General features: G+C 47.9%; 1 protein-coding gene across 1 annotated transcript in view; it reads left to right on the top strand.

The window, feature by feature from the left end:
- Window positions 1-13,681, top strand: part of LOC144153143 (uncharacterized) — a 90,562-nt gene that overhangs the window by 58,057 nt on the left and 18,824 nt on the right. Inside the window, exon 4 of the mRNA XM_077684794.1 lies at window positions 618-847. Within this exon, the coding sequence (XP_077540920.1) occupies window positions 618-847 (230 nt within the window). The remainder of the gene's footprint in view (window positions 1-617; window positions 848-13,681) is intronic.

The following is a 13,681-nucleotide window of genomic DNA, read 5'->3' as shown; positions in this document are numbered from 1 at the left end:
TATCAATCGAAAACTACCTCTTGCCGACAGATCGACAGATGGCGGCACTCAGAATCGATGGGTAAGTTAGAGGGCGCTCCGGTAGGTGTCACTCTGCCACTCGCCCATAGATGACGCCACCCGGTACTGATGATGATGGTTGTCAGAAGGACCACGCCCTGGTTGTAGATTTCCCGCGCACGTCTCGGCATGCAGCGCGCGAGATCGACGATGACTGCTGTGACGTAGCGGAATCTACTTCACAACTACGTCACGGTGGCACGTGTTAAACGGGAACTGGAGTGCTCCCGTTGGTATAGCCTGGTATAGCTTTGCACTACTCAGGTTATCCGACGCATTTAAGCAGACGTCCGCCACCTCTCGTTTTTGCATTCGTATGTTTTATGCTCTGTGAATCCAAGAATGTTCAGCTAAAGATGTTCCTTGTGACTGTGATAGAGCTGAGAGACTTACCAAAAGCTAATTCTTACGAATACGGCAACTTCACGCCTATGAAGTCAGAGAGGAAGGGCGCACAGCTAGGCATCGGGCAGACGAGACTGAGTGCGCCACATCCGCTGGGACTGGCCCCAATCGTTCTAACGATGAAATATGCCCTTTCTCTGCATGGCGACCAGGTGAAGGACGTGCGGTTTGTCGGCCCCAGCATCACGGCTTTCGCGGACGCAGTCGAGGCGAAGACTCCGTACAAGCGCAGCGCCACGCTGTACCATCCCGACCTGCTCGTCAGCGTCGTGAAAAGCGTGTGGGTCGAGCTCAGTGAAGCGGAGCTCCTCCTGTGGACCAGCTGGCACGTGGTCGACGAAGTGATCCCCTTCGCCTATCCCACCTTATTCGCGCGCAGATTGTAAGCCTATAGACGGTATTTGTTGAAAAGTTTAGCGGTCAATTTCTTCGCTTAGAACACTGGAAACGGCCACAGACATGGCCGATGCGCCACGGACACGGCGCAGCCGGGGCCACTGCGGCCGCACGCCGAAGATAAAAAACTTGGCTGTGGGGCTACAAATAAATGCGAATAAATTTAAACTAACGATAAATAAGCATGCCGAAAGCACCCTCGTCAGCTTAGGTAACGCAACGCTAAAACAAGCCGAAGATTACAACTACCTTGGACAAGTTGTCAGTGCTGATCCAAACCACGAGAAAGAAAATCCGGTGCAGAGTAGGTATGGACTGGGGTGTACTGCGCAAGCACTCCCAAATGATGAAGAGTATGCTTCCTCTGTCACTCAAAAGGATAGTATACAACCAATGCATTCGGCCATGGGAGCGGAAACTTGGCGTCTTACTAAAGAACTCGGAAGCGAACTTAGGTCGGCCCAATGAGCTACGGAACGAAGGGTGATAGGGGTAACCTAAGGCACAGGAAATGAGCGTCGCGGAAGAGGGAGCATAATCGAGTAGAAGATAGCGTGGTTGAAATTGAGAAAAAAAGAAATGGACTGGGGCTCGTCATGTAGTGAGAAGGAGTGACAACCAATGGACTACCAGGATAAGTCTGGCTACCGAGAGACGGGCCCAGGAAAAAAGAAAATTAGCAGTGGCTTAGCTAAGTTAGCAGTGGCTTAGCTAGCTAGCTTAGCTAGCAGTGGCTTAGCTACGCCAGGATATATGTAGCGTGAGCTAAGGTTCAGCTGGTTATTCTTAGGTTTCGTGGTTGTCGATATATGTTTAGCTGATTATCATGCTTACTGCTGCTGAAACGATTTTCAATCCAATCTAATCCAATTCAATTTAATCCAATTCAATTTAACCCAATCCAGTCGCGGCGGCGGCTATGGTCGCTAGGAGTTCTAGCCACCATACGGCGGCGGCTCCGGCGCGCCAGCTGTGCCCTGTGAGACGTCACTGCTCCTCGCGCATGCGCAGCACAGCTCTCCAGGAGCCACGCGAAACTGCTCAACCACGGCCAGTGTAGCTCGCGCTACAAAACCCATCGTCATCATTATTGCCCTCATCATCGTGGTTGTTAGTAATCTTAATTATTTGTAAGCTTTTATTTTCTCCGTGGTAATCTTCCAGAAAAGACGCCGTGAAACATCCCCCTCGCGAGGGGCACGATCAAATGCAGAGCATTTCCGGGGGCGCACGACGTTAAGTAGTTTGCGTTACGTTAATGTTGTTGCACTTGTGGCAACTGCTGACGAGAGAGCGCTCGTCAGCAGTAATTTGAATGAGTCAACGATATAAGGCGCGTTCGGAGCGTTCCATTCTGTGTCGGTTTTGTGGCGCAGTGGGTAGAGTACAATGTACATTGCGTTCCGCCCGCGGGGTCGAGGGATCGAAACCGGGCGCCGGATAGTGTTTTTTTTTTTATATATAGTAGGGAGGGGTGCGGTGCGGACTACGGACGTCAACGCGGGTGACATCGTGAGTTACTGCAATGCTCTGCATTTAAAAAAGGCACCGGCGTGCGTCACCTGCTACGTTCCAATCCGATTTTAAACTGTGGCGCCAACAGGGATGTTATTAATCGCACTCACAGTCAACTCGACGCAATACTTTGTGTTCGGCAAAGAGTTCCTAACGTGAAGCACAGTCATGTGTTTCACAGTCGTGCTTAGCACGGACAAGTGCCGCCATCCCACGGAGCCCGACGTAATGAGTGACGGCGCACCGTGGACTTCGCGATCGGCTACCGGCGGCGCGCCGCCGGCAGCAAATCGCGGAGGCCACGGGCGCACTCACACGGTTGCATGGAGGAGATGATGAGGCGTGCCTGATCTGCGAGCCGTGCGCGCAACGTCGCCTAGCAACAGACGCTTGGCCACAGATATGGCGGCGCACACTTGGTTGACTGCATACATTCCACGCCATTGAATACCGAGGATAGCTGCACGCTGCGGGTAGTCTTTATACGCCTCGAGCTTTGCGATCGCTGCGCCGCCTGCCGCCGCTTCTCCGCGGAGTTGACGGGATTAGCGCTGCGGGGCCCATAGGGGCTCATGCAGTGTTTTGGTTCTCTTTCGCTTCTTTTTGCCCTTCCAAGCGCTAAAAAACTTTTTATATTGTGACGTCTGTAAGTAAACAGTACGTTTTGGTCACTTCAAAAGCCGGTGCGTCTTGGTAGGGTGCTCAAACACCAACAATAGCTATCCGGGAACGCGGCTCTGCGTCCTTCTCGGCCGCTGTTACGGCCGTCGGCGACGGCAGCAGCATACCACCACTGTCACCTCCGAATACGTCCGGGAGAAGTGAATTTTTTTGTCGCCTCATTTAAACCTGATACTGGCACAGTGAGAGGTGTGTTTTGTTTTGTAGCGCGGACAACAAATGCGGCCTCATTACGAATATATGCGTCGTAAAAAAATATATTTAGGGGATGCGATTTCCGAATACCTGATAATAACTTGTGCCGTTTATAAGAATATAAGCCACGCAAAAATGTTAAGTATATTCCAAGGCCCTGCGTCGTGAAAGATGTGAACTCATGCCTTATAGCAAGAACCAAGAAAAGTGAATTAAACCACTGAAAAATTAATGGTCTGCAAGTCCGGAAGAAACAACATAGCTCGTACAGAAATGAAAAAAAAAAAAACAACTCAGTGCAGCTTCTGAAATGCTGATGGCGTTCGTATAAAGTTAAGCGGGGTAGCTAGGACTTACGAGACCAACTAGTGTGCCAAATGCACTGCTATTTCGCAAGACATGGGGAGGGGGGGAGGGGAGGGGGACGCTTACGTATCGTTCTGTACGATTGCGGAGCGAAATCAAGGAAAGAACGTTTTAGTAATCACACACACAAGCTACTCGTTCTGCAGGCTCCCTGCGTCATATAGGGTCTATTCGATTCAGCCTGCACCTCTTGAACCAGTTCACAGCGGTGCAAAGTGGGTTCCGCCATAAGCGGAACCAGCCCCGCACTTTTTTCGTCTGGTTCTGCACCTCCTCGGCGGGGAGTGCAGGCAAAGCCGTGAACTCGTCCTGCACCCGCCGGCACCACCGGTGAATCGAACGGCGCGGTTCAGGTGCCGCGAGCTGCACCACTGAAACGAACGGCGAAGTGCCGCACCGCCCGAACTGGTTCACGTGGTGCAGGTGAAACGAATAGACCCATAACTATGCTTCGAAGAAACGTTTAGTCGCGAACGGGTATTATACTGTAGAAGCCCTCTCCGGCCTGCTCAGGGTGGATATATGTAACATATATGAATGTTTGCGGGCGCTCAGGATGCCCCAGAATTTTTTTTTTTTTTTGTCGTGCGCTAATCCCGGGTATAATGTTGGATTATCCATCGTATTTATTTCGTAGAATGTTCGCGAAATTAATGTCCAGGGTAGTGATCTATATCTCGGGTATGATATTGGCAAGCATAACTGGCGTGCTGTCAGGTATGAGCGCTCCACTAGTTTATATAAGCGCACAAAACTGATTTATATCGTAGTGTATAGTCATGGCATGACCATCTGGGGATATTATGCTTACGGAGACACTGTTGGTAAATTTCAGGGCAGTGGCATCACAATCATCTCCATATGCATATCCCGGTTTCGCGACGCCGACCTGTGATGCACACCTGGCGCTTGTACAGACCGAATGTACCAGACTAAGATCGCGTCACACATATTTCCACACTCGTAAATACACCACATTTGCGAACAGAGTGACTGCTCCACATAAATATGTATTTCCAACGCCTACAAACGGTAAATCTCAGTCGTGAACGGGCCCCGAAAGCAACGGTGACAATGGGGAGCGGGCTGGCGACTCCCGCGGCTGCTTTCGAAACGGACCGCTAGGGGGATTTCAGTGGCGCCCCTACAGGCCGCGCTCGAGGCGTATAGCGAGAGAGGTTGGGAGCTGCCGTTCCTCAGCCAAAAAAATAGTGCAAAACCAAGCAGGTATGTTACAGCGAAAATTTATTCGCCTCCCTTCCAATCTTTCGAGGGGCTGCTTGCTGCTGCTGTTCCCTGGCCGAATGCGCCGCTGAGAGCACGCGCGTCCGGGCGCCCAACTATTTCAAAACCACTCGATGGCACTCGTCTCCGCCGGTGCAGTCACTGCAACTAACTAAATACCGCTAACGAAGTGTTCGGGCGGCGCGCGGGCAACATTGGGGTGGTGTTGCCAAAAGCGCCGCTCGGACGTGTGATAACTTTTCTGCGGCTGGCGGATAATCCCTTTTCGGGATGTTATTTGGGAATTCTGTAATTTCCTAACCAAATAAAAAACAGGCTACAAAACATGTTGTTGCACGGAAACGATAATAACACTAAGGGCAAGTAACACGCTTTCCCGGGCGCCGTAACGTCACCGGGACTGCATGCGCCGTAGGGTTAAGCGCTATTGGTTTCTCGAGCGCTTAAAATTGCGCGCACTGTTTCGGTGAAGATCATCTTCACCACAAACTGGTCGATATTAGCGAATAATTTTAAGTCCAACAATTTTTACCGGGACAGTTTTCAAACGTGCAGTGGTGTGTATACATATAGGGAGCATATCATCGAACATTTTCGTTACGAGTAAGCGCCATGGTGGGGCCACTGAATTCCTTTCAGGGTTTCTGGGCGAAAAGGGTGCTCACAAAAATGGGAAAAAGTAAGGAGACTAAGTATAACAATCTAACTTAAAAATCAATTTTAATGTTTAAAACTAAAGAAAAAGATATATCCAGCATAGGCAGCCTCAGTTAGCCTCAATCCAAGCTATATAACCTCGACTATCCCCACATCCCTTAACAAAAGAATCATGAGGGGAGGCGTAGAAGGGCCGCCTGCATTTCCCATCCGCAAACGGAGCGTATGCACGGTTTGCTTACAGTGCATCGCAGTATGCATGCCCCAGCTTATATATAATAAACAGCTCGTGAATTCGAACTCCAAGGGGACTCCACCTCAGCTAGAATTCATGAGAGTATTGGCAAGAAGAAGAAAACTTTATTTTTGCAAGGATCCCCTAGTCCGGAGCTCCCGGGATAGCCGACAGGGCCTTCTCTGCGCGTTCAATAAGTGGGAATATTGGGAATATTCCCAATGAAGGGAATATTGGGCTTTCAGAAGCCCTAGTATTTAAGCCCATACAAAAATATTGAATGGTCGGCTATAGAAAATCCTTTTTATGGTCGTCTTTAGCTATTTGGCCCAATAATCTTTAGACTTTTCTATGGCTGTCTTTAGCGATTCGTATCGCCATTCCTATGGGTGTCTTTAGCTTCTTCTATAACCGGTTCTACGGCTGTCTTTAGCTATTCTTATCGACATTCCTATGGGTGTCTTTAGGTTCTTCTATAGCCGGTTGTATGGTTGTCTTTAGCTATTCGTATTGAAATCCCTATGGGTGTCTTTAGCTGCTTCTATAGCCGGTTCTATGGCTGTCTTAGGTCTTCTTTGGATATCGCTATGGCTATAGAAGAATCTAAAGACACCCATAGGAATGTCGATAGGAATGGCTAAAGACAGCCATAGAAATGTCTAAAGATAATTGGGCCAAATAGCTAAAGACAACCATAAGAAGGTTTGTCAATAGCCGACCATACAATATTTTTGCATGAGCTGCAGCCAGAAGAGAATCAACACTACTTGAAACACAGCGACAGCAGCAGCCGCTGAGAAATTATTAGCACGCTGCCATGCCGGCATAGAGCCTTGCAGATCTCTAGAACTTGTCCTGCGGCACTTAGGTGCATTCTGTAATATATTCTCCGTGAACACTCCAGCGATATAGGGGGAGCGCGAGGTTGTGATTGCAAACACTTCGCCAGTTTTCATTCACAAAAGGCTCAAACACAGGCATTCAAGGAAAGCAAAATCAATGGGTTTATTCATTCCATTCATCACATAAATGGCTACTATCTACGCTACTTCACCACCAGTAAACAGTTGTTCACATACGCCGATCGAAAAACACAGCACACGCATTCCAACACCCTGGCTCACGCTTAAGTGACTCGCTCGACAGCCACACTACGCGGCACATTCCCCGCGAACGTCCGCCGAGACACAAATACCTACAGGTGCTGGGTAGTCCATAGAAAAGAAAGCACTCAGAAGTCGTTCATTACACTCAGTACTCAACGTACACAGCTGCAAGTTCGGTGGCTAAAATGGAAATGCACTCTCAATAAAACAATGAAGATGGTCGCACACAATGCAATGATAAAAAAAAACGTTTTTCCAAGTTCACTCAATTAGTTCCTAGTAAGTTTTCTCAGTTCGCGAAAAAATTATTTTTGTCACATCACCGCGGCCAAATCTTCACTTCTGTCTACGTTGCAGTGCCCATGTGGTGCAGGGTAGTTTAGAAAAGTATTCGTGAACACCAAAAAAAGTCCTGCATTTCTCGCACTATAGAGTCTCTTCAGTTCGTAAGATCACTCACCCTAGAGTTTTGCGTACGATGAAATTCCTGTCACAGTATCGCAGGTATCCATTTTCGCATGACTTGAAGTTGATGTTGAATTAATCGTAACACTGTCACCGTAAACACCGAAATTCACGACACCAAAAAGCGACACATTTGCTTGGCATCACACCATCTACACGAGCACATTGCCGTCGAGTCGAAATTCCCAGCACCAGTCAACATGTGCCATGCCCGCGCACATGAACAAGGAGACGAAATGTGGCTGACTGAGTACATCCAGGTATAAGCAGGTCCATCGCGATAGCAAATAGTGCGGAGATACATGCCCATCTTTTGATCTTTTTCTAACTTGTTTGCTGGTAATTTTTTTTTGGTAAGTACAAGATCACTTAACGTTTTGTTTTCTTCATCCGAAAAAAGTTGTATCTGTTCTCAGTACTCAGGGAACATTGTCTGTCACTAGCATTGCTGCGCGCAGGAATACTAACACAGCGCGGGCCGCACGGCCGTGTCCTTCGGTACCCATAGCCAAAACCAGTATGTCAAACAAACAAAAGAAAATAAAACAGGAAGCAGGGGTGTCCCCTCTACCCTTTCATCGCTTCCCAGAATTTCTTCACCGCGCCTCCTTCGCCCGGCGTGGGTCGCTCTCCCCCTTTCTCAATGACTAATCTGAAAGTGGGGTCCGCGGGAGAAAGAATGCGGTTGTTCGCAGCTTCCACCATATTTCTGAGAGAGCGTACCCTGGGCCGCGAAAGTTATTTCCAATCTGCTTCGACGCTGTGAGGGCCGTTTTCAGAGAAGCCCGCTTTTTCACTTGATGGCGGCAGCGAAGGGCCACAGAGGAATAATTCTACGAAATTATACGTCTTTCGGTCAACGTTCATTTGCAAGCTTTGCGGACGTGCAGTATTCAAAGTTGCAACCTGAATTTGAGCGTTAATCAGTAGTTTCTTTTAATTGTACTTTTCCCGTATTGTTGGTATAATAAGTACATAACCTTATTGAACAAATACGTTCATATAACCGGCCGATCAACCTCATCATCGTTATCCAATCTGTGTTGTAGATGTAGCTAGGTAAATCATGAGTATATGAATTTCGTGTCATAAGTCATATTGAAACCAGCAGAATAGGATTTAATGGTTGCTCGAATTATACCTTTATAGGCGAACACTTTTCGATTAGCGGCTGGAAACTTGGAGCCGTATGTTACTATGTAGTTAGTTAAAGAAGTCTTTATGGATGCAGGCTTGTCAGTTCTGCGCCAAACGCTTTCTTAATGCCGGCAAAATGTTGCTTAATTATCACACATCTAAAGGTTTACAGTTATATATTGTACTCTACCCAGCAGCAGAAGCTTTTATGGCTGCCTCACTTTAGCTTTAAAGCAAATTCTCTCCAATAGCTGGCAGAAGACATCCGTATGGTTCCAAGTTTGTAGACTTAGAGCTAAACAACGGCCCATAGCCAGTCAAATGAGCTTTTATGACTTTCTCTCTATTATGGCTTTAGGACGAACTCTTTTCAATAGCTGGCAAAAGACAGCTCAATGGCTTGAAGTCTGTAGACTTAGAGCGAAACAACGGCCTATAGCCAGCCGAATGAGCTTTTATGGCTTTCTCTCTATAGCTTTAGGACGAACTCTTTTCAATAGCTGGCAAAAGACAGCTGAATGGTTTTGAGTCTGTAGACTTCAAGCTAAAAAATGGTCTATAGCCAGCCAAAAGAGCTTTGCCGCGGCTGGTCTATAGAACTAAAGCCATACATCTTTCTTTAGCTGGCTACAGTTACCTGAATAGCTGTGACTCTATAGACTAAACAAATTAGGATGTTCTATAATCGTCTAAAGAGAATTGTATGGTTTACAGTCTTTAGTGCAGGATCTATAAAAACTTCAATAGCTGGCTATAGCCTAATTTATGCCTTTTTATGGGTGACCATAGAGACCCATAGGCGGCCATAGCTCACCATACATTTTTCAATAGACGCCCATAAGGCATTTTTGTATGGGAGGGTATCAGTGAGGAAGTTAACTTCAAGGCTGTCGAGGGGACGAAAAGAAGATTAGAATGCTGGTGGATGAAAAGCAGAGAGGGGAATATTGCCTAGGACAGTTACCACCTGTAACAGGGAAAAGAAAGTATTTCGGGCCTAATAAGCTTTAGGGCCTGCCATAAGCAGCGCTAGTATTAAACCAAGAGTGTAAAACATGGTTATATTAGTCCTTTTTGGTAAGATGCCATGTCATCACCCCGCTTCAAAGGGGAAACCAATAGGAATCATCATCATCATCATCATCAAGTGTTCTTTGCACTTCCGCGCTAGAGTCGGCCAGCCTTCTTTCCCATGAAGTGGGGGTAGGATTGGGTATGGGGGGAAGGTTAGGGTTCTGTGTACATGTCCAGAGAGTGTGATAGATGCTAAGGTAGTCCCCGCAGTTAGGACACTTGGGGGTACCCGATAATCGTTGGAATCGGTGTGTTAGGTGTACAGTAGATAGCGTGTTTGTCAGAATTTGCCTTAGTACAGCGGATTCCCGACGAGTGAGTGTTTTGTGTGGTGTTGGGTACTTTTGTCTGTTTTGACGGGCTGTCCGTAGCAGATCCCTGGTGTCAACTGGTTCTTGAGGTCCTGGTTGCGCCCTACGTTCACTTGAATGTGGAAGTGCATGCTCAGGCGCCCGGTGGTTTAACGGTCGGGCGAGTGCGTGTGCGCTCTCATTTCCTGGCATGCCTTGTTGACTGGCTACTTGGTCTGATATTTGAAAAGCCATGAGGATTGCGCAGAAAGACGACACATATAGGGAAGACAAGAGGACTAGCGCTGGTTTTGTTGTCTTACCTACGTCTGTCGTCCTCCTGCGGAATCCTCATGGCTTTTTTGGAGTATTAGATTTAAACATTAAGCAAAATTTCTGTCAGCAACGGCTGCAAAATGCATTCAGTGTTCTGATTTACCCAGCGCGTTTTGTAAAATAGTTGCGAGAGGGAATTGACTCAATGGTATTTTTAAGGGGCATATGCTCCGTCGACCTTCGAGTGCACAGCCCTGTTCATCATGCAGCCCCTGAGGTTTAGCGTACTGGCATTTAGAAGTTCCCATTAAAGAAGTACACTCTCCGCAACATCATGCGCTTGCATTTTTTTTCTTTTCACAAGTACTTGTACGCTCAGAACACGAAAAAGATTGGGCAGCTTGCACCACAGGGGTGCAGGGCTGGAGGAACAGCAGAGCTGGGGGTCGACTTAGCTTCTCCCCACACTCACAGCGGATCCCGAAAGAGAAGGAGCAGCCGGACCACAGCAGTGCAAAGCCGATGTGACAGCACTGTAAAGCAAACACCATTAAAGTATGCACAGTGTTTTATTCAGTAGCAGTAGCCGTCATCCTTTTCGTCGTCGTCTTCAGACGGCACAGCCGCGTAGGACAAATCCTCGTGTAGCGCGTCGTCGCCTCGGTAGACCTCCACTTCTTCGTCAGCTGGACCGGTGGCCGTCTCCACGTGTGGATTGTGAGGGGATGGTTTGACAGGTTCGTCGTCATCGTCTTCGGCGCGGCGGACCCGTGGCGCGCCGGTCGCTACACGACGACGATGACGAAGGTTGGAGCTTCTCATGTGGCGTAAGCCCACGCGCAAGCCTGGACGACCCCGGGCGGTCGCCGCGGACCACGCGCTCACGTGCGCTCGGGTTTTTCTGGTCGGCCTAAACAGTTCTGCTATTAAAAAGGAAAGGGGTCGAATGGAGCGTACCAATACAAGTAAAATGGGTGCGAAGTTCTTTGCTGCGCCTCGAGCAGACCTGGCGTAAGCTGCGTAATCAACTCCGTGCAACACGTAACGTTCGCGCCTTTGAACGCTTCACCCGCCCGTTTCGTCAGCAACACCCATATTGGTCCAACGCGATGTAAACACAAAAGGAAACAATTGTAAAGCCTTCTGTAAAGCCCTCGCATAGTTCGGTAGCTCCTGTGGGGACAAATTTGTCCCGTCGAATCCTGTGTATCCATATCGCACGTCGATTCGCGTCTACCTTGCCGCTTGGAATCACAAAGAGTGCCTTTCCACACTCACTTCTGTTGCTGCAGCGAAAAGCACAGCATCCTGCAATTATAAAGGTGATGGTATCCGACGTCTGCACGATCCCTGACGCCGCTTACGAGGAGAACCGAGCAGTTTGGACGGAAAGTGGTCGCCACCGACCACGTGACCGAAACGGGCCAATTAACGGCGCGGACAAGTGACGAATAGACACGCGATTACGGTAACGACGTTTCGGTGTTGTTGGAGTTGTTTCGGAATCGTTGCGGACGCACGTTAATGCGCGCCCATCGCTTCCTTGGCAGGGGAGTTCCGATGAGCAATGGATGCGGTTTTAAAGGGACCCCAGAGGGTGGAAACAAGTTGTTCTGTATCGGTATATTACGGTGCCGAGAATCTAAATACAGTATTGTCGCAACTAGCAGTTGTTTAATAAGGCAGAAAACGCCAGGAACGTGAAAGCAAGCGACGACGCCCGGGTACTACGTTTTGTGACGTCACAGGAATTGGGAACGGCGAAAGCTCATTAGAGAAGCATCTATAAACGTTTTCCTCAAATAAAGGTTTCGTAAGTGGTTGACAACGGGGAATAAATGTAAATCAAAACTTTCCTTGAGCTGACCTAATTTACCAACACAGACTGCAGCTCTTATACATTGCGAGACTCCCTGCTTCCCTCGCGCTTCAGAGTCGGCCATATCATGCTTTCAGTTCCGTTTTGACTAGCATTAGTGCGCTTTTAGCGAATTCAACAACCTACCGCGATGAACGCCCGAGCTTCTGCATGCAATATCTCCGGCAAGAAGCGGTAAAAGGAAGAAGTTGCCCTGCAGGTGGTTAAGCGACCCGCGATCTCTACGCCACGAAAAAATGAAAGGGAAATGGGAGAGGGAAATTCCAGCTTTCTTTGCTGATTTCTCGGGAAATAACGCACTGTTGCTCGTCGAACAAAAGCTGATAGCGGTACGAAACGTATGACCTATCAGTTAAAAAAAATTCCTTCAGCCTTTAGTGTCGCTTTAAAATTAACCCGAGTTTCACGCACCGAACATCTATCTGATCGATACCTTCTTTTCTCGCAGTATACACGGGATACCCGCCACGCTTGACGCTTGTTTATGTTTACCGTTTAGAGTTAATAACTCCGACTGGTAACCCTCGAGCTGGTACCAGCTGGTCTCAGCTGACATTTATTCTTTAGGAAGGAAAATTATGATATTTATTCTTTAGGAAGGAGGGGGTATTTAGTAAGCTGACTTGGGGAAACATAGTATTAAGGATAAACGGTGAAGGCGTGAGCCATTTGAGGCTTGCGGACGACATGGTCTTGCTGAGTGAGACTGCAGAACATCTGCAAACAATGCTTGAGGAACTACAATCAGGAAGCACTGTCATGGGACAAAAAAATGAATATGAATAATTCTAAAGTAACGCGGAATAAGCATGCCAAAAGCGTCCTCTTCAGCGTAGAAAACGAAACGCCAGAAAAAGTAGAAGGATATAACGACCTCGCACAGATGGCCAGTGCTGACCCCAACCACGAGAGAGGAATCCGGCGCAGAATAGGTATGGGTTGGGTAGCAGTCGGCAAGCACTCCCAAATAATGAAAAGTAAGCTACCTCTGCCTCTTGCAAAGAAAAAATCTACAACCGGTGCATACTGGCGGTGATGACAAACGGAACTGAATCTTGGCGCCTTACTAAGCAACTAGAATGCAAACATAGGTCGGCTCAACGGGCTATGGAACGAATAATGTTAAAAATAACACTCAATGACAAGAAAAGAACTACATGGATCAGAGAACAAACCACATGTGACGATACCATAGTTCAAATAAAGAAAAAGAAATGGACTTGAGCATGGCATGTAGTGAGGCGAATCGACAACTGATGGGCAATTATGGTGACGAGAGTGGATACCAAGAGATGGGTGTAGAAGAAGGGGGAGGCCATTAACCCGATGGAGGTATGAAATACGAAACTTCGAGGGTAAACTATGGACCCGAGCAGCGCTGGAGAGGAGCGGTTGGAGGTCAGTGTGCCTGAGCAGGCTGATGATGATGATGATGATGATGATGTTTCGTGACTGGCAGTTGCCAGCAACAAAAGGCTGAAGTACCGTAATAATACAGTCAAAATTCGATCTAACGAAACCCGATCTTACGAATTTCCCGATCTAACGAAGGAATTCGAGTTCCCCCGCCGGTGCCTATACGGCTCCATGCTTTTATGATCTCTAACTAACGAAATAGATTCAGCGCCATTCCCTATTTATTAACGAAGTATTTCGAGAGACAGACGCATTTAAAAAAGGAACAATTTCGAATGCATTT

This window comes from Haemaphysalis longicornis, unplaced genomic scaffold (assembly GCF_048455015.1).
Source record: "Haemaphysalis longicornis isolate Haplotype H1 unplaced genomic scaffold, Haemaphysalis longicornis Haplotype H1 scaffold_9, whole genome shotgun sequence".
Taxonomy (NCBI): Eukaryota; Metazoa; Arthropoda; class Arachnida; order Ixodida; family Ixodidae; genus Haemaphysalis; species Haemaphysalis longicornis.
Note: the sequence above shows the minus strand (reverse complement) of the source record. Positions and strands in the feature narration are given on the sequence as shown.